This window comes from Apostichopus japonicus, chromosome 14 (assembly GCF_037975245.1).
Source record: "Apostichopus japonicus isolate 1M-3 chromosome 14, ASM3797524v1, whole genome shotgun sequence".
Taxonomy (NCBI): Eukaryota; Metazoa; Echinodermata; class Holothuroidea; order Aspidochirotida; family Stichopodidae; genus Apostichopus; species Apostichopus japonicus.
Genome location: NC_092574.1, coordinates 13,881,786 through 13,909,112, shown reverse-complemented (window position 1 = coordinate 13,909,112; position 27,327 = coordinate 13,881,786). Strand labels below are relative to the sequence as shown.

The following is a 27,327-nucleotide window of genomic DNA, read 5'->3' as shown; positions in this document are numbered from 1 at the left end:
TTACACACGGTCTTATTTCGTTGAATGATTTTGCCTAGGTTTTTTTGTGTGTGTCCCGACGAGATCATATAGGCTACACATAAAGGACACACTTTACCTTTTCGCGCCCCTTGGAGAATTTTGTATACGACCGGGACAATTGGCTATAATCCTGCATTATAGCTTTAAATGTTCTCACCGGATGGAACAAATTATCAGTGTATAGCATTAAAAGGGACATGAATCCAAGTATATCATGTTTAGTTTATATATTACAGAGATCTCTGTTGAAGAACAACTTCGCCGAACAGACAAGAACAAGTCTCATTAGGTCATGCATGTAAAGAGTTTGCATAATTTAGATTCAGCATTTGTAAATCACATCTCCATTACAGAAAATAAACATTGCAATTAAATTTAAAAGAGAAAAAACATAATATCTTAAAGAACATGCGGCTCGATGATGTCATATCTAGACTTGATCAAGTCTTCGGCCTTGGGTGTAAAAGAACAATAACTCCGTGACATCTTTTTCTTTACTATTAAGGGTAGTTCTTGCTGATAGTTAATTCACAAAGTATCACAAAGACCATCATGATTGTTTGGTTTAATTGTTATCGGAGACCATACTCCTGAGATATAATGCCAGATTGTGAAATATAATTAACCGTGGACCAAATACATACATACACCCACAATCACACCCACACATATACATACAGATATGCAAACATGCACACATACATGCATACACATATAAATACAAACATATACTACATTCACAGATACATGAGATTGGAATAAAAGGAATCCCTTCAGCTTCCAATAATAAAGTGAACGTTTTTATCAAGTTGTTATATCTTTTATTTGAATACATCGTACATGTGCTATGATAACAAACTATACATGGCAATGAACAATATGAAAACAATGAAGGGTTTAGCTCTAACATACTTTTAGAGAAATAATCAAAAATGGGACTATTTTTGGTTCTCGGGCAGACTTGAAATTTTTCGCGGTTTCGGATTTGGCCCACGGGCCGTCTATGGAGAACCCCGGCTCTATAATGCACTCTTTTGTTTCGTGATTATATTTGCTTGAATCATCTATTTTGTTTTCTGTTCGTTCTTAGTCATATATGCCATGGTTACTTTCCTTACACCCTTCATTGTTTTAATTTTAATGTTTTCCTCTTTATATTTATTTTTTTATTCATTTGTAATGGAGGGTCTGTCTTTTTGGATCATACCTGGATCAGGTTAACAAAGAATGAAATACCGGCGATACATTGTTTTGTCGAGAGCGTATTTGTTTAATCTCACCTGAAGCGTCATTTATCCCTCGGTCAATGGACGGTCGACAAAACATTGCGCGTGACGTCACATTCCTTTCTGGTTGTTCATTGGTGCGTACAGGACTATATTGTCGTCGTCTGCGTACGACGATTTTGAGGTGGGGTTCGATTAGCAGATACCGTTAGTTAGTATAAACCATTCACATTTCAATGCGAAGATCGATTGTAGATTCCATTGTATTCTTCGTGCAGTGTTGAGTGTATTTCTGATTTGGTGATATTTACAGACCGAGTGTATAATAGGTAGAATTAAAAGAGGCAGTGTAAAGAATAAACATTAACACATTACGAGTAGTGGTGGGTTGCCTTCGATTGAAATAGTTCTTTGCATGCTGTTCATTGAGTAACCTAAATCTTCTCCGGTTATAAATAATAAAACTCTTGTGGATAAACTTCCAAATTACATTATTATTATTATTATTATACGTTTTGAAAGAGATACTCTGTGCTTTTCGTTCTCGGATGTTTTTTTTTCGTGTATTGGACAACGCGTCAATACGGGCATGATATAGGCCTATGATTGCCAATTGCAGGTTGTCTGGATTTACCACAAAATAATTAATTAACAAATAAATGAGGCAAAGAGACATGAAATTACATTTATTTGGAGTCGTTATCTTCGTATTTTCATTATTGGAAGTTTCGTCTGGACAGGGAGGTATGTATGCAACAAACTTGTTTATGATACGTTGTAATATAGCCTATATGCTATTGGCTTCTTAGAAATGTGCTCAACAGCTGGGGTTAATCTTTTTAAGAATGTTTCGCTCTTTTGTGAATTGCTTTAAGTTTTCAAGCTTGTAGTTTCTGACTAAGAACCATTTGGACTGGACATATCGGAATATTAAAGTCCTTCAGATCCAAGTTGAACCACGACTGAGGAGTCCAGGTCCCAGAAACTCGGAAACTCCTTCACTGAACCTAAATAGAAAATGAAAACCAACAAAGAAGCAAAAAGTGATAATAAAGCATATGCTCACCATATCAAAATCCTAGGTCATCGTTATTAGAACATGTGATGTTAATAAATTTTGATTGGATCAATTCAACAAATCGTCTGCTTCAAGTGTACACGATCATCAGCATAGCCTATTATGTGGGTTAAATTGGACCTTTCTTTCAAGTATAATTTGGAGGGTTTTATATCTTGACAATATACTCATACATCATGTTTTAGGCCTTATTATCGTAAATCCGCTTGATTCTTTCAGTGTGCAAATTGAACAAAAATATATAATTATATATACTATTTATACATTATTATACAATAATAACAACTATCTATATTATTTTACAATAATAACATTATAAATTATACGAACACAACATTAGCGTCTTCAAGCCATTTCCGATTAAATGAATACCTACAATAAGTCAGTCTGTATAGCCTACTTCAGTAAACGTCAGATGCTCGCACACCGGAACCGTAAGCAATGTGGATATTTTTGTATAGTTGCCAAAGGAAAGTTTAAAGGGTATGGCAAGGGGATGGTATACTCAAAGGTATGGTGTGCCGGTAGCCTCCGCCTTAAAGAATGTGTCATGGGTTGGGGAAATGTCGGGAGGGACGATTATATTGTCTTGCGTATATATCGTTTTATATTTAATAAGCAACAATTCCATTTTGTTATTATATGACATCACATATTGTTATACTTCATTATTACATCGGAAACTTTGACGGGTTTGTTGGGAGTGAAAACTTACATTCCTGCACAAAAAAAATATTCCTCGGAACAAAAGGAAATGCATTGGTCCTCGGGTGACTTGGTATATTTCAGCAAGGCTTCCAATTTGTCACATCAAATATAGATCAAATTAGTTGATAACATAAATGGATATATCTCATAGACTATGATACAATTACATATTAAAGAGATCAGCATCTGGCGAGGACCAAGGTCCCGAGTACCCGTATGCATGAGTAACGATAATAGTTCGATGCCTCGAATACCAGTATATACCAACGAGGTAAATGAATCTGGAGGATTCATGTCAATTGGGTGCGCGCGTACCATGTATAGAGGGTCATGTGATGTGTTCCAGGGTGGTACTATACTGATATTTCTCTGTAGCAGTTCGAGAACAGTGTTAGTGACTTCGTGAAAGATTGGTCGGTTCGGACATGGGAACTAACGGCATAAGAAGGTACTGGTACTTCAGGCTTACGAAATAGTGCTAATATGCTAACGTTCAACCGTATTCTCTTGAATGAAGGCAGGCTTTCTACATAATCTTACTTATTAATACAGCTCTAGGGGCAAGCTTTGTCTCATATGGCTTAACGTTATTACTACTTGCTCTAAGTGAATGTAGAAATGGGAAATATGGGGAAATGTTTAGTTCAGTGCAACCACGGAATTCTCCATGGAACAGAGCCTAATGCTGCTCGACGGGAATATAGCTATCACGTTAGGCTACAGGCACAGTTATTGCTAGGTAACGGGTGTCGTCTGCTGCTCTAAGCACGCAAACACATTTACGTACTAGTTGGGTGAAATCATCATGCGTAATAGGGAGAGTAGTATATTAGTACCACCCTGGAACACATCACATGACCCTCCATACATGGTACGCGCGTACGCGCGTATTTACTGTGTGATAGTTTCTCCAGATTCATTTACCTCGTTGGTATATACCCATGAGCAAAACGTACGTATGGCAAGCCGTTTTAGTTTTAATTATGTATTTGATGATATCACCAATTATCTGATGATATCAGCAAATCAATTGATGATATCAGCAATTGAATTAGTGGTATATACATATCAACAAATGATTTGTTGATTTCAGCCAATCATTTGATGATATCAGCAATGCATTTGCTGATATCACCAATTCAATTACTGATATCATCAATTGATGTGAGATATCATCAAACAATTGGTGATGATTATCAAATATTAGTTGGTATCACCAATTATTTGCTGATATCAGCAAATAATTGGTGATATCAGCAATTGAATTGGTGATTTCATCAAATATTTGATGATATCATCAAATACAGAATAAAAACTAAAACGGCTTGCCATACGTACGTGTAAAGAAAACTGTAGTCGAGTACGGGACGCGAAATTATTTTTCCCACTTCGACGCGGCCATATTAGCATAATGGGCGTGGACTATCGGTCGTTGTTACGGCTTATTGGTCTACGTCACAGACTATGCAGTGACATCTCTCGGGTGTTTGTTTGGGTGCTGAAAGTTCTCAATTAAGTTACATGTCAGGGATTCTAGTACACGTACCAGTACAATAAATAGTATAGTACAGAGGGACATTGCTATTTAGTCATAGTTATAGCAGGGAGCTGCTACTCTAACAGTAACAGCTCCCTGGTTATAGTTAATACAGACGCAAGTGACAACTGTTTAATAAAATGGGTAGAATATTTCAAGTCCGTAACAATACCCAGTAGCGTACGTAAACTAATGATGAAAGCACGTAGGCTCCTTACTGCAGTTTAAAAGGGGGTTCATTTATAAATGAACAAATAATTTAGAATGATGGATAAAACAATATGGGGCACAATACAATACATGTATCTTTGTAGGTTTTTAGCATTGAAAGGTCAGTGGGCCTACCTGGTGTAATATGAAGTGTAATAATCAATACCACGGGAGGTTCATTTATAACTTTTCCAGACCCTGCTGTCACGGGAGGTTCTTTTCCAAACTTTTCCTGACACGGGAGGTTCATAACACATCTAATAAACAAACACAGTTTGATTTTGTGATGGAATTTACCTCAAGAGCTCCAATAAGACCCGATTGACTGGGAGAAGCAGTCGCACATCATCATGGATCTCATGAAGTCATGTCTTAGGCCTGAGTATATTGGGCCTGAGTATATTAGCTGAGTATATAATTAAAGAGCTATATACGTAAGAGCTCGAAGTCGAAGTCACAAACTTGCCGGCCTCTGACGTATTCATAAGCCACGCCCATGTGGCCGCGTCGAAGTGGGAAAAATAATTTCGCGTACGGGACGGAACATACTATGGAAAGCCGTTTTAACATTTAATAAGGAATTTCAGATATCTCGAAATAATTTCAGATATCTCAAATTAAATTACAGATATCTCCAATTTATTTAAGATATCTACAAATAATTGCAGATATCTTAAAATCAATTTCAGATATCTGAAATTGAATTCGAGATATCTCGAATTCAATTTCAGATATTTCGAATTCAATTTCAGATATCTGAAATAGAATTGTGGATATCTCGAATTCAATTTCAGATATCTCGAATTCATTTTCAGATATCTCGAATTCAATTTCAGATATCTCGAATTCAATTACAGATATCTGAAAATTCCCGATTAAATGTTAAAATGGCTTTCCATACGTGCCATTTTAACATTTAATCGGGAATTTATGCATATGCATTTCAGATATCTGGAATTCAATTGCAGATATCTCGAATTAGAATTGCAGATATCTTGAATTCAATTTCAGATATCTCGAATTCAATTTCAGATATCTCGAATTCAATTTCAGATATCTGAAATAGAATTTCAGATATCTCGAATTCAATTTCGGATATCTCGAATTCCATTTCAGATATCTCGAATTCAGTTTCAGATATCTGAATTAGAATTTCAGATATCTCGAAATCTATTTTAGATATCTCGAATTCACTTTCAGATATCTCGAATTCAATTTCAGATATCTGAAATAAGAAACAATTTCAGATATCTAAAATTCCCGATTAAATGTTAAAATGGCTTTCCATACGGGACACTACAACCAAAGATATGGCACCTTCGGATGTAGAATATCTTTGCTACAACCTACAAATCTGGCACTTCTCTGTTATGTAGACGAATATGTATATTAGAAGAATACCGAACTTAACTGGTCACATAAATGTCATGTAACCGTGTTTCTAATCTTTGAACCACCGTTCGTGTAAGAATAGATGTCCAATGGCGTTAAATTCCTCGAGGCTCCATGGATGACGGCAGCTGGTGTACGGTTCCGAAACATCGCCGAATTGTTTCAACTGTGTTGAACCTTGAACGTAATCTGGTATCACAAAACGAGGACATTTTAATCGATTCCACAAAAAACTTCAATTATACCCACAAGTACATCCAACGGTACACTATTTTTCACTAGTCAACTCTAACGTTGGCTAGGCGTAACGTTAGACTAACGTTAGGCATATGTTTTGTCTTTAACTGTCTTTACTACTTAAGTTTAAGGATGTAGCCTAGGCCAAATACTAGTAGTATATAACCCAATTTAGTATAGCACTGGGGTCGACCCTGGCAAGACCGAGCAGTCAAAGCCAAGTTATGCAGAGACGAACCAGAAGCCAGTAGTGACATGGAAAAGTAGGCCTACTCCTTCCAAGTCCTACTGTAGGCTAATGTTAGGCCACCATTACTCAAGTTTGACCTATTTAACTAAGAACTTGTCTTAAAATAAATATTTCATGAAAGTGAATTGAATTTGAAGCTGAAAATTGTGAAAGCCAATTTTAAATTTAAACTTGAATTGAACAAAGTCAATATCAAAGCATTATTTTGTGTTTGATCACAACCTTGTCAAACAGTTTTCACCAAATATAATACTTCATAGAATTTCAATTCATTACACAGTTAGCCTAAACAGACATTCCCCTTATTCCCTTAAGCGTCTTCTTCTTTGCACTCAGCAATCATTAGGGACCTGCTTTATTTCAACAGTAACAAACAATTCACATCAATTCCTTTTGCTCTTTCTGAGCAACAATGCAAACAAACATCCACTTCCTATTGTGCCATCATAGAGGCCCATCTTCAACCATTTCACTATGAAGACTTTCTTAGCTTAAAAAAGGAATAAATTGTTAAAGAGTTATCTTTCCAATATAAGACCGTTTATGACTAGACTTGAGGTTAACAGTAAGACTCATCTTATACATTTAATGAAACCCCTATTCAATTTACACAATGAACTATGCTAAATACTGTATGATAACCCCTTTTAGACTGTGGGTTTCAACAGCATTGTTCCTCCCAATTTAAATTAACTAGGGATTTCCTTGAAACAGATTTGGACAATAGAAAAAGTTATCTTTCAATAAAAATGTTACAATAATTCTAATTGGTTGAATGCCACTGGACAAGACCTTCAGGAGTTCTTTTAGATTTGCTTGAAGTAAAATCACTCCATGTCAGTGTACTGTACTTATATAATAATGCAGTGTGTGTATGTGGACTTCACAGGAGTTTCATTCAGCCATGATGAGTCAGAGATCAAACTGATAACGGTATAGTTTGGATGATATTCAATGTGCCATTTGTGACATATGAAATTGATATACCATTCAGTTCTGGGAATTTTTTTTAACATACACATATATATGTATACAATAGTATAAAATAATTACAGACTCAAGCAAACATAACACTGATAACTCTTCTTTCTTCATGTACCTGTCTCCTCGAAACCATTGCGTTCTTTGTTCTACAAATGACTTGGTATAAACCTTTTCACCCTCTCAGATTTCACAGTGACCAGACAACCCGCCAAGTTTTCATTTTATCACCCAAAGTATATGGGTCTAAGCAGAGCTTTCAAGAACCAGTTTGAAAAGAAAAAAAAACAAGATGAGGGTGATCCACAGAGTTGCATAACTCATCGCCAGCAAAACGACCTTAGATCATGTGACCTTTGACCTCAGTTACCTTGGCAACTACATATTTTGATAGCATTTGACATTATTATATCTGTTAAGGTTCCATGTCAATTCAATGTTTTTCCATGGGGTTATAGCAAAAAAATAGATTTTCACTAAATTTGACCTTTTAAATGGGGCTTGCCAGACGCAAGGGTTCACCCTGAGGTACCTTGCCAACAAGTTTGAAGAAAATCAGCCCAGCCCATTTCAGAGTGTTTGACGCAAAATTGGACGAAGAGACACACACATCCACCCATAGACACAGAAGGACACATTTTGACCCCTCCCTCAGTCGTGGACCCTGAGGTGCCCTACCATGAATAGCTACTCAAGAAAATTAACCATTAACATGGCAACGGTTGCTATGGCAATTGACAAAGCTATATATAGCGCAACTGACAAAAGGAACTACAATATCTCATCCTCCCAATGGGAGTGATGCGATTAAAACAATAGTTCAGCTTCTCAGCATGAATATAAGTTTATGGCATGGAATGAATATTCATTGCAAAATGGTGAATTGTTGCAAATTAAGATAACTACTTCATCTTAATACAGATCTCCTCTTACCCTATGGACCTGAGAATGGAGACGAGACCATGCGGAAAGAAGATGACTCGTTTGTTGAAGTACCTTTGGATTTTGAGTTTCCTTTCTTTGATAGAAACCACCGAACATTATTTGTGAGTAAATATATTTATACTTGCTCGTGATATTTAATGGATGTATAGATGTTAACGTGTAATCGAAAGAACTCGGGGATACAGTAGAATGCAGAACGTATTGGTGGCATGCTCCTACTGGCGTGCATACATATATGTAACTTCCTCATTGTGTGAAAGCTAGTTCATATGAAATCTATGCACATATTTATTGTGTACAACTGTGTTTTGTTTGTTATTTATCAAGGAATCTTGTTGATGTACAGTTTTATTAGCATGAAAACAAAGTGACTCCCTGTTTTGCTGTTCTGATGCTATATTGGGATATGTGTGCAGAACGTATGCATAACATAATAATTTCTTTGTGTATATAGGGTTTGCATATCGTGCCATGATGGTACTGTGTAGTATTGTTATGATTCTTGTTGCATTGTAACAATATGTCTTACAGTTGGTGCAAGTTTTGCAAGGTAATAATAACCGACTGGCTATAAAATTTCCTTAAATTGACAAAGTTACGGTGAATTGATAACCTAATTTGTGAGAAGTTTCAACAGGTTTCACTTCTTTCAGTTGCTTTGTTTTCCATACTTTTCCATCTTACTGGAATATCGTGAAATTATAGTCAATTTACCCGAAAAATTTGCAGCAGACCTGTCTATCATTGTTGTAAATTTACCACCAGAAGGTCTTCAGTGATTATTATCAATATTTGCTGACGTATTCAGCTCAAACCCGTCAACAGTTTGGTCGTTTTGCAACCTTTCCTAGAAGGTGGTGACCTGACGGATACTGTATACTACATGAAGCTGTGCCAGCCTGTACTGTCATTGCTCCATAGGCCTAAAATGTTGATGATTATTTAGTACAGATGGTGTGATTAAACAGTCTCCCTCCCACTATCGCGAAACAAAGGTGTTAGTTTACGAATCCCACCAAAATCAACCCAGAAATAATTGTTTCCGTAGCGATTGTATTGATTATGTTGGGTTGAGATAATTACCTGGTCATTGTTTTAGTATATTTATCTTCAGTACAGTACATGTAATCTATGCAATTGGTTTTGAATATAATTGGATTAATTTACTGGAGAGTATGGTACTTGTAAATTCAGTATAAATTGTTACCAAACCAGGTGTATATATATATATATATATATATATATATATGTATATATATATATATCAATTGTTTTTGCATGCATGTATGCTTTAGATTTATGCAAATAATATCAGACCATAAATTTCAGTTTGTGTTGCATGCTAAATATGCTTTAAAGTAAAATTTGGTGGAATATGTACCTATGGCTTCTTGATAGCAACAATTCCCATTTGCTGTTTCTTATATATCTTTTAGCAGCTTTAAACAGAGAGAGATGTCAGCTGGTTCTTAGAGTAGCAGCTGCTCTCTGCTTTATAGTACATTTTATATGAGGAAGACAACATTGTTAGTTCTGTATTAAGTGGTTTGAAAAAGATATGTACAGTACATCTTAGCTGAGTACAAGAATAAAATGAACCCATTATAAACAGTGTTTTCATACAGAGTGTACCAGGTGTAGGATACAACATAGACCCAATACAAATTGTAGTATTATAACACGAAGGCATATAAAATAACACATAAAGTAAAGACCATTGATATTAAACATTGTGTATCTTCATTCTACAGTAGTAGTCTTAAATGAACCTGGATTCTTAAAGGCTGACTCAGTTTGGCTAACTACCTGGGGCCCAGGCTCAGTTTGGATAACAACCTGGGGCACAGGTTCAGTTTGGATAACAAACTGGGGCCCAGGCTCAGTTTTGGGATCCTGGGATATGTGTAGAAATTTTTTTCAGGTCAGGGCTTGTTCCTTCCACCAGAATAATTCTTGTATTATGCCCATGAACATGCCATGCAGTTATGTTGAATTAAAATAGAGCGACTCAAGTTGTCCCTGGGTCGAACCTATAGCTATCAACAGGTCTGCTAATTTAATCTACAGAAGTCTTAATTTGTACTTCCAAGAGACTAAATATGACTATAGCTGAAATTATAGCTTGACTCATTCATGTTTCTACTTCCATGCTTTACATGTTTAATATTTCAATGTTGAATGTTTAGAATGACATTACAGAATCCACTGTATGGACACTGGAATGGTAGATCATGAAGTACTAAAGTGGGCAATGGGCCAGATAGGTGAATCAATGGCAGGGGGGTGCAGTATAACAACCTAGAATGTTACCCCATATTGTAGTCTTATAGGTAGATCGATCGAAGTGCAATCGGTATTTTGAGTGGGAGAGATTATCGTAAAGTGCAATCCAGTAAAAAACCCTTGATGTACGTTATACTGGTCACCACTACAAAAAAGATTTAATAAACATAATTCTTCATACATATGATTATACAGCTGCAAACACTTTCCTTGGATCAGGTAGTATCTAAATTCATAAATCATTTTCATCCATCCCATTTTATTTTATGTTTTTGTAGTTGAATACAAATGGAGTGTTATCCTTTCTGTCGGAGGTGACTCAGTTCACCCCAGATCCGTTCCCGCTTAGCGATGACAGACGTCTCATCGCCCCGTTCTGGGCTGATGTCGACAACACCGTCGCAGGCGAAATCTACTTCAGAGAAGATCGGAGTCCTGAGATCATTCAACTCGTCAATCAAAACATCCAACGGGCATTCTCTGTCGATTTCGGTCGTTTCGTCAGTAGCTGGGTGTTCATCGCTACCTGGGATATGGTGGCATTTTACAACAATAGGCAGAAACAACTCAAGGTGAGATATTCAGTCAAGCCTTGTAATAGTGTCAGATGAAAGACAGAGAATTTCTTAATTTCATTAAAACCTAATATTACATTGGGATGCACTGTGTTTGAAACCTGTGCCCAGCATGACATTGTTTTAGATGTTTACCTGTTAGATGAAATATGGATATGTAAGAATGTTGGATATTTCGTTGAATTTTTTTATTGCAAAACCAAAATTGTTTTTTTTATATTTTTTATTACTGACCTTTTTTAAACATTTCATTTAGGTTTGGAAAAAACTTTGTATCAGAATTTGAAATGCAGACAACTTTTACTTTGGTTCTGTTGTGTTTTGCTTAATAGTCTGATGCTTGAGGCAGGAGAAAACTCATTTCTGCTTAGAAATGAATCATTAGAACTGGTACAGACTTTGACACATTTTTTGCCAAAAAAAAATATTAAAAAAAAAAATTTTTTTTTTTTTTTATACAGTTTTGCATTGGCCTACTCGTGATTATTTTTCCACATTTTATACTAAATCAATCTTGATAAACCTCAGATTCTAAAGATACAAACTTTTATTGTTTGTTCATTCGTATGTTTGGCTAGATGTTACTTACGGTATATTTCAGCTGAGATTTTATGGACAATTCACAGAGTTGGATTCTAGTCACATGTAATATGGTTAGCAAGCCCATTCTTCATAAAGATACATTGAAATCACAGATTGCCTGTAAACAACCTGTACCTCAAAAAAATTGTTTAATTTTCGATCTCAATTATATGAAACAAATTTAACCTTGAGAAAATTTGGAAATTCAGTTGGTGAACATGTGTTGAATAGAAAGTTCAATTCTTGGTAAAAATAAACCACCAGCACTTTTGTCCTGATTTCAAACAAAGCTCTATTGTTTTCACTTTGTTTACTGTAATTATCGAAAGAATTACAAAGGCTTAAAAACCAATCAAATTAACTTTCTCATATTACGATTCCAGCCAATAAACAATACCTTCCAAGCTGTCCTAGCCTCTGATGGCCTGCATTCATTTGCTCTCTTCAACTATGAAAAAATTGAATGGACTACTGGCACTGCAAGTTATGGAGACAAACAAACCGGATCGGCGAATACACCAAATAGTGTTGCAGCGCAGGTAATTATAACCTTCTCTTATTATGGGAATCTAAAAACAAGTTTTGTCGAAAGGTCAATTGATATTTTCAAGGGCAGTAATTAAGTTATCTGTAACTAATAAAGCCCAAACAAAAACGGTTTATTTTCAGTTGGAATAGTGGTATATTTTATAAAGAGTGCCCCTTTTTTTCCCCAGGTATCTATATTAACAGCTTTTTTTTATATTTTCATCCTGTCATTTATGTTTTCTCACGTACAATCTGTATGAAGAGACCTAACGTGTTCAGAGAATGTCATTGAATAAAATAAACCAAATTTGTAAGTTTAAGTTAAGATAATTTACAGTCGCCGGAGATTTTCATAGAGTACATATTATTAAAGCAGCTTACAAAAAAGAAAACTTGTAAAGCTTGTATCAAATCCATCACAATGGGCTTGAGAAATCTTAAGTTATTAATACCATTTGCTGCTTTACCCCATCGATACCCCATCCATACCCATCCATGCCCCATGCACTACCCCATCCATGCACTGTCCCATCAATACACCATGCCCCATGCACTACCCCATCCATGCCCCATGCACTACCCCATCCATACCCCATGCCCCATGCAATACCCCACCCATTTTTTAATCTTATGTGGTATTAATGGGTTCAGCTTTGAGAGGTAGTTTCATAGAGCTGTTCTTGATCAATCTTATCAATGCATTATTACAACACATGTTTACAATTGACCGTCTGTACATCAATTTTATATTTGCCATTTAAATCTTGCAGGTTGGATTCAATGCTGGGGATGGAATCAATTTCTTTGCGGTTGAAGGTTCCAGGACGCAGAGGGTTGTGAATGTAACCCGCTTGTCTAACGTCGGTATCCCCGGGCGGTGGATGTTCAGAATAGACAATGCTGATATTGAATCAGCTGGCTGTGAAGAGATTTTCGCTCTAGGTGATTAGAAAAACTATTTACTCTTTCGTCGGTGAAATGCCCCTTCTATACCCCAAATTTATCCATTATTTCAAGACACCTCTTTCGCTTCTGATGTCTGGTTATATTTGCTTCTTGGAATGATTCTTAAGGCTTTTTTTAGTGTTGCCTGTTTTCAAGTCTCACTGACTACTTCATATTGCAAATTGTTTGGGTTAATTAATTGATTGCTAGATATGGAAATGTATTTAATTACCATATTACTTAGCTTCAAAGCTTAATTCAGCTCAAGAATCCATCCTGCTTTTCAACCATGCTTTTGTCGTAACTGAATACACTATTTTGCTCGTCTGTCAGCCGAATTGAAAATTTCGCCTTCCGAAGTTGGAATGCTCGGTGGAGAGATCCTTGCTATATCTGGGCCTTGCTTTGATCGCACCCACGATATTTACTGCCGAATCGATGGGATGGTCAGCCAGGCTAGTTATAATCTAGCGGTGGACCCATTCGTAGTCCAGTGTCCTACGCCAGCCTTCATGAGACTGGGCAGAGTCCTAGTGGAACTGTCCTTCGATGGAGGAGAAAGCTTCAAAAATAACGTAACTGTAACAATCGGTGAGTATAATCCTCATATAAATGTTCTAAATTTTGTTTCTCGATATATCACCAAAGTTTTTCCAAAATTTGTATTTGTTCCTACAATATCTACATTTTTTTTATGGTAGGCAGTGGGGGGGGGTGAGGTTCGGTTTGTACATTGAATAGCCAGTTGCCATGCTAATGGCTGTTGTTATTATTGTTGTTTTTATAATATAACCTTGACAAATAAGTCAACTGTGTGCCAAAATTGTTAATTTAATGTTGATACTGTAATATCTCACCTATAGCTTATGTATACAGATTGTCCTAATTGCGTCAGAGAAATACAATAAAACATAAAGACACTTTGATGTTTTGCCCATGTATGACGTCCAAATATGTTGCACAAGCTACTTATCTATAAATTTCGAAAGGATTATATCTGGATATGAGCTATAAAGATGGAAGTTAAACCAGGGTGTTTCTTTCTTACTTTCTCTGTAAACAACTTCTATTTTTCTTCAAATCTTAGACTAGCTTATCTCAATAAGTGCTGTGGACAATGACAAAATTACAGACAAATGTTTAGCCTTGACCTGACTTCTGTTTAGGATTTTTTTTTTTAGGAGGGGTTGGGGGGAGTGAAGCACAATCAAGATTGTCGAACCATTTAGTCCAAGATGTCATCACTTTCTAGACCCAGTAAATTACATAACACTGAAGTAATAGGCAACAGTTTTGTTCAACAACTCATATCAACAATTTTACATTATACATATATATACAGTGTACAGTTGCAACATTTTCAGCTTCAGAAAATTCGTTTTGAGCTTCAAATTCATTGTTTTAGTTTTCTAGTTCAATTTATCAAATTTACAAAGTGGAGAAAGGGATAGGTAAGAAAGGAAAAGGTCTCTCTATGGAGGTGTTTAAATAAGAATTGATAGTTTTAATGAATCAATCTTGACAATCTCCTTCAAAGTACTGCCATGAAAACCACCCTCTATGTTTGAAGAATTGAACCATTTCATACATATTAACGTAGAAACATTTGGAGCAACCAGTTGTTTGTGATTGATAACTTCAAGGTTTCACCAAATTATTAACAGCATTTTATTATGTAAGACAATTTTTGTCATATTAAGAAAACTTTATGATTTATGATGTTATAAAATGAAATGTTTGAACTTGTCCAAATTCTTTGCACCAGCCAAATGCAGGCTTCACGTCACCATTGATCCATGTGAATATTGGCGGTCGAAGTGATTAAGCAAAGAAAATATTTTCAGTTAGAAAGATTTGAGGAAATAGGAAATAGAATGATTATGTGGGATTATAAATTGCTTGATGAGGTAAACTAAGATGATACTGTAAGGATACATTAGCCTCTTGTTTACATAGTGTGTTTATCTTTGAAATATTTTCATGAAATTTTCAGTGCCGTTGGACAACCAGGCAGACCTGGTGGTTATTACGGGAGAAAACGAATCGAGCAAGAGATTGTCGTGGGAGGACGGCACCTCGCCGTTTGACCTCGCTCTGGAAGAGGTCACAAATGTGGACATTTTGCTGTACAGCTACGTGGAAGATGTGGTCCGTGGAGTGGTGGAATTGAGACCGGTCAAGGCACTGAAAACAAACATAAGATTCAGTAACAGGAACGAAGTCGTGGATTCTTCGCAGCTTCTGGAACGAGGGATGGACGTCGGAATCATTCGCATCACAGAAACCGGCGCAGTTGACCTCAAGGAGGATACCTATAGGTAAAAATATGTGTTTTGGGCAGTGTACATTTTAGAATATAGAAATGTTCATATATTTACTCTGCTTATTGCCATTTTAATCTCTGCTTTTTTTTGGGGGGGGGGGGGGGGTTAGGAAGATAACTTGCGTAGCGAAATCAAATCAAATTGACTCATGGAATGACTATTTTATGCAATGTTTTCAGTCTTCTGTATGTACCTTGACAGGCTTTTTGCAGTCGATATTAAAGCAGTTTATCGTTTTTACAGGTTTCTTCTCTCTCTAACATTTTTATTCGATAGATCAATTGTACGTATGACAATGTGAGAAATATTCCTCCCAACAGGAAAATCAAAATGGCTGCAAATGTTACAATTCAGCTGAAAATAGGCATTTCCTCTCTGACATAATATGAAGAGTTACACGATCAGGCAAAATTGTAAAATATCGACGAAATTTGTATATAGTTCAACGATATATATTTCTCGCTATCCATAGCTGGCCAGCTCAATCAAAATCTAAGACAAGTGTTGGCCAGTCAGAGCAACCAGACCCTGTCCCTGCCATGTGGAGTTTGCCCTTCAACGCTAACCCCGAGCAGACGGTCAATGCAAATTATTGGTGCAGGAACTGGGCAAAGGTGGCAGAAAGGGTGACCATTCTCCCAGAGGACTCAGTCTTGGATTGTCCGTGCACGGTGGGACAGGCCCTCGGTGACAACGGCCACTTTGAAATCTTGCCCACGTGCAGCGGAGAAGGGGACATCGTGGACGACTGCAAATATCGTCAAGATGCTCGGGTCTGTGTGAGAGCGAAATTTGGCAGGTGAGAATTTACATTATAATACCTCCTCTGATTTACATAATATACGATGGTTACAAAGCATTTAATTGGTTTAATCCTTTCTGCTGTAAATTAGCATGAACCTTATAATTAGTTGTTATGGTATTCATGTGTTGAACAGCATTAAGGACATGATCGTGTATGTGTTTTTTTTGTTCCAGACATTCCTCATGTTTCTAGTCTCGATATTTAGCACTGTTAGTTGGCCCTGCTATAAAGAGAGTAGTACAATAACACATTTAAGTATGTTTCTGTTTGCAAGGTTGGATTCTTTCCTCTCTTAGGGTATAAAGAACATTAAAAGGATTAAACATCCAAACAATGATGACTAGATTGTGTTTTGTTTTAGAAAATTGAATGTGAACCATTTCTATTCAATAACTTCCCTGTGTAAGCTTAGAGACAACTGGTGGATTGTTTATAATAACTAGTGATTAAAACAGTTTTTTTTTCTCTTTTTGTCATGCATTTTTCAAAAGTCTTTTCTCTTTGGTCTGGTTGAATCAAATAAACTGGAAAAAAAAAGACAGCTTAAACTTGACATTTTGAAAAGTTATAATTTTTGAGATCTATTTTGAAGATCTTAGGAACTCTAAATGCTTGAATGGTTGTAATTAAAACTCAATAAACAGTGTACTGTCTGTATAATTTGTTATCATCATGCAACTGGAATCGGGCTGTTTTAAAGAGTACTGATGTTTAGATTATGCATTACATTTCTCTTTTTTCCTACATTTTTTTTTCCATTTTATCTTTTGACATTTGTCTTCAGTATGCACAGACTTTGCTTTTAACATCCATATTTCAACATGAAAATGGTACGATACGACACTCTAACCTGTCAAAATAGTTACCAGATACTGTATACAGTCCTCTTTTGACATCTGTGCTTTTGTCCTTTTGCTTGATATACTGTATTTTACCCCAACAATCTCTGAGGTAACGTTTCTAGTCAAATCTGCTTAAATTATTGTATTTGCTCATCGGAGCACCTTGTCGTGTATCAACATTGTAAAAATGATTTCTTTTTTTTTCTTTCTTTTCTTGCTTTCTGCTTGTTACTCTCTAGTAATTTGCTTGGGAGGGGACAGCTCTGTTGCTATGGCAACCACAGCCAGCTCTTGAATTTAAACGATAACATAGCCGGCGGCTCTATCCAGTCCCGTCACCATCTCGGGTTCCAGCCCAATTACGAAGTCAGAAACATCCCATATTTTTCTAACTTTCTACACGACACGATACCGTGGGAAGAGTGTTGTGGGAAGACTGGAAAGCTGAGCTCATGTAAACTTTACTCAGATCTGCGGCCGACAAGTGACTGCGTGGGTTACTCTTCACCAGGGATAGGTGAGTACATTTAGTCAACTGTGTGGTGTACTAAACAGCCCAGCATATTTGGCCAATTGAACGAACACAACGTAAGCGAATGCCAGCATGTATAACAGTTTTTGCGGACAGATTTGTAGTTTCACCATCTTGTACGATGAATGAATTGAAGTTCAAAACTGCTTTAGAAGTTTCGAACATAACTACAAAACTGTAATATTTCATGGACTCATTCGTGTTTTTCACAATGATACAACAATTTGAAGATATGTTAGTGAGGATGTTTTATATATAGGGACTATAATATTAACCAACAAAAACAGCACTAAATGTTGCCAAAAGGCTGCAAGACTGTCCTGCGTCAGTTTATCACACTATGAAAAGTTGTGAACAGCAAGACTACAAAGTCAGGACTTATCATCCATAGAGATATCTAAAAATAAGTTTTGAATGAATAAACAATTAACCAATGATACAATCCCGATGGTAATGTATGTGCCATTATTATTCATATCCATGTCAATGCTTCTTTATTATTTTTATTTTTTAAAATTTTTTTGTGAAGCTGCAATATTTGGCGAACCACATCTTACGACCTGGGACAACCGGTCCATCTCCTTTCACGGATGCGGGGAATACCAGCTGACTGCTCCGAGGAGAAGCTCAAATGGATTAAGCATTCAAGGGAGACTAGAAGAGATCTTCTTGGGATGTAAGTCTTAGTAAATCATACTGACTTTATTTGTCATCAGTTTAAATATGTTTTGCATTCCTGTTGACCCCCCCAAAGATGAAATGACTCCGATTTCGGAATCGTAGTCGAGGAAGAGAAAGATACGATTGTGCGACCCAGAGTGGAAAATTTACAGGTTGTCTTAAGCACATAATTTAATTGTAATATAGTTTGGTTGTTCTCATTCTAATTCACCATCAGATTCACATGGCAACTAGGCAACATTTTATAAGAACGCTATGGAGAAGGTTTTGTGTCCTGGCCGTGAAAAAGAACAGTTGGGACATAAATACTCTGGGTTTTACATATGGTCATGCAGGGCTTGCCACAGGTTCAGGTGTAACTCTAAAAGTGTTTAGAACTCTTTGCATTACAGCACTGACAATTTTATGACATTATTAATAACCCATCAGTCAAGTCGAGATCTAAATACGTAAGTTTCTTCATTCAATTTCCTTGGGTATCTCTTAAATTCTTTTCTATCTACAGCTTTTTAACTCCTTGTGTGTATATATTGTCGCATTAAGTTTTTTGTCTTCAGTTTGTATAAATCATTTCATTGAAACATGATAATATATCCCATTGTTAAACAATTTTTTAAACAATCCAGACAAAGTCAAAGCTCTCTTCACATTCTGTTCTCGTCGTACAGCTGGCGCAACAGGTGTGACTGCGGTCGTTGCCGAGCTGGACACGTCCGATAGGGTACAGGTAGAGGTGAACCAGAGGAGAGATCTTGAAGTTTGGATCTTCCAAAAAGATGATGATAGATGGCATTCTCCTGATTTCACACTCGGCAACTTTTATTTTGCAAACGGTAAAATCTCTTTTCATGTATTGTCAGCCGAAACAATTGTAGAAAAAAAACGGATAAGATTATAACTTTTTTCCCCCCCCCTGCTTTTATCAAATCAAGCTTACTCCATCAATAGCCTGGTAGATTTTCAAGGGTTCTCTTAACGGTGGGAAATAGGGTCGTCTTCAATGCTCAAACGTCTCGCCATACCCACCTTTCTGACCCTCACATGTACAAGTGAAAATATTTCTTCATTATTTTGAAACATTGTACTCCTTTGGCATCAGATATCGAAGCAATAGGAAATCCTGGTTCTGTACATCTGACATTTCTGGTGAAAATCGTTTGAGGATTCGATATCTAATGGTAGTTGATAATTTTGGAGTAAAGTAGTGTTGATAGTCAATGACTATTTAGTGGGGATGTAACTGCAAGTATGATCATGCTCACAATTGACTATTTTTTTTCTTTGAATGTTGACATTCTTGAAAATTAGTTGATAAAATTTCAACACACCTGACCATTTCTTGCTGTATTAGACATAATAATATCGCAATTTTTATATAACCTTGAGTACTCCTCAGTGTGGATATGTGTGTGGTATCTTTTTTTTTTTTTCTTGTTGAAGCAAAGCTTACACACGTACATATTCTTTTGTTTCCTTGTGTGGATACCTAACAATTATTCAACTTGCTGTGTCATAAATGAGACATTTATAAAGATCATTTCAAACTTTCTTTATGGCAAAGTTTAGCCATGTAAGTCCTTTGTGATATGAACTTGTCTGATATGGCTTATACCCACAGGTGTCTTTGTTGAAGTTTACCGCGCAACGTCCAAGGACCAGACCAGAACAGGTGCTCTGGTCACGTTTAGAGACGACTCTTCCTTGGAGATGAAGTTGCCGGAGTCTGGTCAGTCTCTGAACGTCTTAGTGAAGCTATCGCCGAGCGTGAAAGGCGATGTCTGGGGGTTGCTAGGAACCTGGGATGATGACTCCTCCAATGAGTTTACTCTCAGAGACGGCTCATTTGTGGACCATTCGGACTCGGCTCCTCTCTATAACCTATTGCTTGACTGTGAGTATTCTTTAAATGTCTGATTATCTCAGGAGTTGGGAGGGGGGAGGATGGGGGAGGGAGAGAGAGGTATATGTGATGAAGAAAAATATTTCATTGCTATGCCACATTTTGGGAATAAATTTTGGACAGCTGAGCAAAGCCCTTCTGGTAACTGATATCACAGCTGTACATCATTGGTGCAGCATGTTGACTATACTTGTTTTGCAGTTTCTCTTTTTATCGTCTGCTTAAAGTAGTATTTTATTTTTTGAAACCCCTTTCCAACCGCCTAATGGCCTGAATCTGACAAATATATTGTGCAATCTCCCTTGTTACACAGTAGTTTGTTTGGGGGGAAGGGTAGTTTGGATTATAACAGAGACTCTTGGATGATTACTTTGACAGTAGATGCCAAGAATTGTAATCCTAGCCCTAACAGGAGATTTGCTTGTATTTGACCGTAATGTTAACTCTTGTATTAAGGCTAATCTGGTATGGAGCTTGGAAGTCGAGTCTATTATATTATTATAATTATTAATTAACTTAATTATTTAGAAAAGAAAACCGAGAACAGATCATACATTATTTATTACCAGTGTGAGTTTTGGTGGTTGAAATTTTCCTTCTCTGGTTAATTCTTCCCAGGGAGGATATCCGAAGTCGATACCCTGTTTCGTTATGCCAACGGGAAGAGCGCCTCCACTTATCTAGCAGCCTCGGAATTATTCATCCCGAGATACAAGGTCGCGACCTCTGGGGTGATCCCGGAGGACAACGTCACCAGTATCTGTGGGGAGAGTGAGCTTTGCCGATTTGAGTATCTGAAGACTGGCAGCGCTCAGCAGGGGAGGAACACAAAATTATTCCAGGAGGAGGAGGGGCTGGCCCGGGAGGGCTTGAGAAGAGGTGGGTACTGCTTTACAGAACACTCATTAGTTTAATATACTACATCAAAACATGATGTTCAAATACAGACTATTCCAGTGCCTGAAATTGGTCACTTAACAAAATGGCTAGAATATTGTCTGCATCTTAAGTTTTAAAAACCTCATCATTGTATCTTTATTTAATGTAAAGATATGAACTCTTCAATCTTGATGATATATTTGTAAACGCAATTGGCAAGAGCAGAGTGAAAAATGTCATCATGGAAATTGAGCTATAATTGTGTTTTCTTCTGCTTTTTTCTGTAATATTTAAGTCCTTAAGTCGACAGGAAAAAAATATTTCTAAAAAAAACAAAAACTTTCTCTTGAAATGATAAAGACAGAGACATTGACATGAAAGGCCCAGTTCAAATGTATCACATTTCAAGGATAAGTGAACAAGAAGATTTATAATAGAAAAGTAAGGTTCTGCTTGAAGAACAGATACTGTAGTGACATCACAGGTATTGTCACCCACTCTTTGGAGTATGAAAAATGGTTTATCTACCATATCTCAAGTTAGGAATCTTGAAATTATTGAGATGGGGGTCTCCAACTATCAGTTTGGTAAATCTTCCTCTGAAAGGTAAGTGTTACATAATTCTGCTCGTGGAATATCCCTTTTAATGTGTAAATTGAATTAGGTGGACTTCAAGAGGCCTTAACCCAGAACATTCTTACTTTGGCCGGTTAAAGAAACCTGTCAGTTACATTTGCAAATATATGTCCAAAATTGTCAGTTACAATTGACATATTAATATTTTTTTGGGGGAGGGGGGATGGTAGCCTACAGTAATTACATCTCAGTTGAAAAGTGAATCCAAAAAGTGTCGTTATTATACAATCAGGCCTGTTATGTTTTGAATCTTGCAGCTGTCAGTTGTGGATACCTCTCGCCACCTGAAAATGGTTATAAAGAGGGCGACATTTACCTATTGGGGTACAGCGTAACTTTTAGCTGTCAGAGTGAATTCATCTTGAGAGGATCCAAGATGAGAAGCTGTGACGACACAGGGTCTTGGTCGGGCAACGTGACGTCATGTAGTAAGTAAAATGTGTGCATCTGCTTTCATTCTAGTTGCTAGTAAACAGTTATGTTACACTCATAAATTAAATTAATGCTTAGTTTGCACAGTGGGAATATTCCACAGTTGTTCGAATGGGCCGGTCAAATGGTTACACAGATTTGAAGAGTGCAGTTTCGATTTTTCTTTGTTCATGTTTTTTTTTTACCTGGAAGGGAGGGTAGGGGAGGAGAGGGGAGGGGAGGGGGAGAGAAGTTGTTGAGAATTGGCAACAGGAAGATATTTGTGCATGTATTCGATTCCACAGTCCATACACTATGAAGTGACTCACAATGTGGTATCTTACTGTATCTAATGGTGGAAATATTTGGTTAGCAGTAAATTTTCTAATCACATTATGATGCTGATCTTTAAAACATATCTTGCAATTCCATTGATTGTCATATTAGATCTTTTGTGATGAAGAGAGTGTTTTTATTGGTTTGTTTTATTTTCCAATTCTTACAGATGCTAAAGAAGAATTAGATGCTGAGATGGATCTGCTGTTGTGGGTGATGATAGGGTTAGCAGTGGCACTCATAATGATGCTCATGCTGTTCTGTCTGCTGCTGATGTGCTGTGTCTGCTCCAGACGGAAGAAAATCAGAGAGAACGAGAAAGTGATGAGCTCGGCGCACAAACTGGAATCCTCGTGAGTTTAAAGTTCTTACTTCGGGGGGAAGACTCGGACCGATTGGGTACATGAAATGTTACTCCACCGATAAAAGAACTGGATTGGTTATTTTATATTGAGTGCCAAAAATCAGGGAATAATTTATCTGGTATCTTATAGCGATCTAAATTTAACTTTGCTTTCATGTTTTTACAGTCGTATACCTTGTTTTGAAGGCTATTTATCGATAAGGTTTGCAATTTTTAATGTTTCCATCCAAGGAAAGACATCAGCTTTAAATGTGTTGTTGGTGTTTTGATATGTCACAAACCTGTTGCTTTCACACCTTGACAAAGTCTGTTTTACTTTCCTGAACTGAAATCCACTTCAGAACTGCCCTATAGCTGATGTACCCCTGGTCATTCAAGTGAGTGAGTTTAATGCCCAATTGATTGCAACATTTGAGCAACAAGGATCAAGGATCATACCGAACAGGGCTCTTTTTCGCTTAATTAAACCTGTGTTACTGGCCGTTGGGAATTAATTATTTGAATGGTTCACACACGTCCTGGAAAATGTGTAAAGTTAAGAAAAAAGTTGGGAAAAGGGGGAACAAAAATCTCTTTTCTTGGAAGTTAAAAGTCCTTTAACTTTAAAATTTATTCTGGAAGAGTAAGGAAAACCCTCATTTTGAGTACTTGTTCTTTGTATTGATGTATATGTTTAACTACTTAAATAACCAGTGCAGTCAGTTTTGGATGATTTTTAATTTTCAAAGGGAGCCCTTCATTCAATTCACAAATTCATAGGCCTAGCCAGAGCTACTTAAGGTAGCCTAACATTAAGCCCTTGTTTGGTGTGTAGGCTACATAGTGAACTGTAAAACATGTCTTGGTCTTGAAAAAGTCTGGAATTCCATTTTGGTGAACGTGGAAAACATATTACTCTCTAGCTAGGCTTGAATGTTGAATTTTAGTAGTGAGATGCAACAAGATATTTTTAATGATACTTTTTTTCTCTCTATCTCTCTCATGTTAACAGAGTAATCGCCAACAACAATGCTACAATTATTGATGAAAGCCACAGCTACAACAATACTACCTTGGTCAGAAATGGTAACATGAGGCACGGGAATGGTCATTTGACACGTGAGGATGGCCGCCACGTGAGACGTGAGAATGGTCACGTGAGACGTGAGGATGGTCACGTGACCCACGTTAACGGTTATGTGAATCACGACGATGGTCGCATGAGCAACATACTACTGGAGAATGACCACATGGCAAATCATAACATTGAAACCCCAGAGAGTATATATTATGCCAACCCTATGTCTCTCGGGGAACGCCACGCAGATGGTGTGTCCCATGCACATCTCAGGAATCAAGACCTACCCTCGGGGAGCCGTGGTACCGTTCGGCGTACAATGTCCCTCGCCGAACGGCATATGGACGGTGTGTCCCACGCATATGTCAGAAACCAGGACCTCCCCACTGGGAGCCGTGGTGCCATCCGCCGCACACCGTCGTTGAATCAATCCGGTCCAAGTCAGGGGAGACCGTCGTTGGATCAATCCGGTCCAAGTCGGGGGAGACCGTCGTACAGCAAAGATGGTGGACCGGACCTGTCGTGCAGACCTAAGACGAGAGCTAGAGACAACTACTACGGAGATTTACCTCTGAAGAATATCAATGACAACTCACTGGCCAGAAAGGATAAGTAAGTTTACAAGTTGATCATCATTCACTCATTGTACCGCAACTGCTGAATTGCTCACAAAACAATCGAAAGTCTAGGAAGGTGTTAAGGTGAGAAAAGTTTACATTAAATTATGAAAAATTGCACCAGTCACCATCATCACGTGCACTCTTCATTGCCACATTCAGCCATTTTATCAAAACTACCGGATATATTGCTGAAATATCATCAGATTATTTGTACTCTCCTACATTTTTCACCAAAAAAAATTAATAAGCAAGTCATTAATGATTCCATTTATCAGGGAAACTTTCATTCACCGAGATTGCGCAACCTAGGCAAACTGGGGAATTTCATGACTTTTATAATTTGAAATGAAATTTTATCATTCAAGCTTAATAAACTGATATATTTTAACAAGGTTTATCAGTGAAAAATATATCTTATCTATCCAAAAACTGCTTTAAGCGGATATTTAATCAAAGAAAAAATGAGGGAAAACTTGACTGGGTTTCATACTTCTCATCTCAATAGATTCAGTAGGAATCAGAACCTGGAGGAATCTGATGAAGATGAAGTGACAAGAATAAAACGAATCCTTAAAGGTAGATATACTATCCTTTTTATTTACTTAATCCTTCCCTCACCCCCACCCCCACCCACACCCCTAACCCATCCCCATCTATCACTCCTCTCATACACTGTTCATGCTGTCCACAGTCAGCTAAGGTAATAAGGCAAGGCTAAGATAAGATTACCAAAGACCGCAACTTGTAAAAAGTCATGTTACATACCTGCCACGGTCATAGCCCGCACGTCTGGAACATTACGATCTTTCTATGTACAAAATCTGCTCCTATGTTTTAGCATTTTGCTGTGCGATATCAGCCCTTTACCACCCCTCTCCCCCCTTAAATTCTTTCCAAGGTTAAACTGAGTGATTGCCCTAGTGAGGTATGATATGTTTAATTAGTAACACATGAGTAATAGCTGACCTTTTTTTTTTTATCTGTCTAGCATATTAACAAGAAATGTGCTCCAATCGACTCTGTCTTTATTTTCATTTTTACAGAGCTGCCTGATATCATACCCATGGCTAATTTCTAATTTCTCATGTAATTTTTTTTTTATTGTATTCTTCCTACAGAAGAAGCAGCCAGAAATAACTACCAATGATTAAAATAAAGAAATGACACAACTCCACAGACTCTGTGAGACAGTATTCTGTCTTGCTCATCTGCCAATAGCTCGTGCCACAGTCATATGAAGCAGTCTATAGCTACAGAGGCCCACGAAATCATCACCTGAAACCTAAATGCAAAACTTTTGCCAAGGGGGGGGTGGGGGGGGCATGTCTACCTTATAACATAATAGATAATGGAATGAGAGGAAAATGGAATGTGCCGTTGGTGTTCTCCCATATCCCTGTGTGTGCATTCCAGCCCGCTCACAAAATGCACGAATCAAATGAGTGTGTGATACATTGGCAATGTAGCCGCTCCTTGTTGAAAGTTACAGATAATGTTACATTTGGAGATTGTAAAGACCCTCCTTCCCACTTTAAAATAAAGTTTGATAAACACATCAAAGGAGTTATTTTAATTTACTTGTTTCATTGTCTGATATTTCCTGGTATGGACAGGAAGTTTTGAAGGAACCAAGTGTTATGGTTGAATTGTTAAAGAATTTTTTTTTTTAGATTTCATGAAATAGTTTTCATCTTAGTTCTTCCATGTACAAACCTGCTGGCCAGACTAGTACTAAAAATATATTCCATTATTCAATGCAAATCTTTCCTGTCTAGGTAAAGTATGAAAATATTGTATCTTATATCTGGTTAGTTGGTTGAAAAATATTTTTAGGTTTAATAGATATTAATGCAATCTATGCAAATACAAAAAAATAATAATAATATTATATTTGAAAAGTTAGAAGTATTTCTTAGTTTAGCTATTGAACTCAGTATTAATTTTCTAGATTATTTGTATGTTTAGATTTAATGAACAAACTTGTTGAATTTGATAAATCTCTTTCATGCATCAAAGGTTTTAAAGCGGCAACACTGCTGGTCAAGTGTTTTCACCTTTTTTTTTTGCTCTTTCATCAAATTCACAGATTTTTCATTATAACCCCCTATATCTGGGCATGCTAAAATTTACTCAACGTTTTCCAAAGTACTTCCCTATATAATCTCTGATCCTCCAGATTATTTCTGGCCATTGAGCAATTACTGATGATGTGCCTAATTAAAACAGTGAATTGTGTTTGTTAGCCTTGCCTTGCTAAATAGACCTGAATGCAATACATGAATACTGAATAGATGAATACTGAATATGTGTCTATCATGTTAACACGCCTACCTGCTTTACAACTTTTACGTTCCAAGACAATCATCAACTGTTTGAATGCAGGCCTAGGTATGACACTGTCATAGCAGATATAATTAATCTAGACTTCTACTTTGCATGTAG

At 37.0% G+C, this 27,327-nt stretch overlaps 2 protein-coding genes across 6 annotated transcripts in view; one reads left to right on the top strand and one right to left on the bottom strand.

Annotated features, from left to right (window-relative positions):
- LOC139979497 (MIT domain-containing protein 1-like) overlaps nt 1-27,327 on the bottom strand; it is a 167,722-nt gene that overhangs the window by 129,328 nt on the left and 11,067 nt on the right. The window lies entirely within an intron of this gene.
- On the top strand, nt 1,766-27,247 carry LOC139979890 (sushi domain-containing protein 2-like). Of its 5 annotated transcripts, none has more exons than XM_071991079.1 (18): nt 1,766-1,991; nt 8,562-8,686; nt 11,147-11,440; nt 12,409-12,564; nt 13,324-13,495; nt 13,832-14,089; nt 15,492-15,816; nt 16,295-16,621; nt 17,709-17,986; nt 18,531-18,677; nt 19,351-19,515; nt 20,301-20,573; nt 21,201-21,461; nt 22,355-22,525; nt 23,014-23,197; nt 24,200-24,877; nt 25,391-25,461; nt 26,004-27,247. In XM_071991079.1, the coding sequence occupies exons 1-18, from the start codon at nt 1,907-1,909 to the stop codon at nt 26,030-26,032; spliced, it is 3,999 nt and encodes a 1,332-aa protein (XP_071847180.1). In that variant the 5' UTR covers nt 1,766-1,906; the 3' UTR covers nt 26,033-27,247. The 5 variants fall into 5 exon arrangements, with proteins under 5 accessions (XP_071847180.1, XP_071847182.1, XP_071847183.1 ...); XM_071991081.1 differs by lacking the exon at nt 1,766-1,991 and adding an exon at nt 6,060-6,364; XM_071991082.1 differs by lacking the exon at nt 1,766-1,991 and adding an exon at nt 6,060-6,423.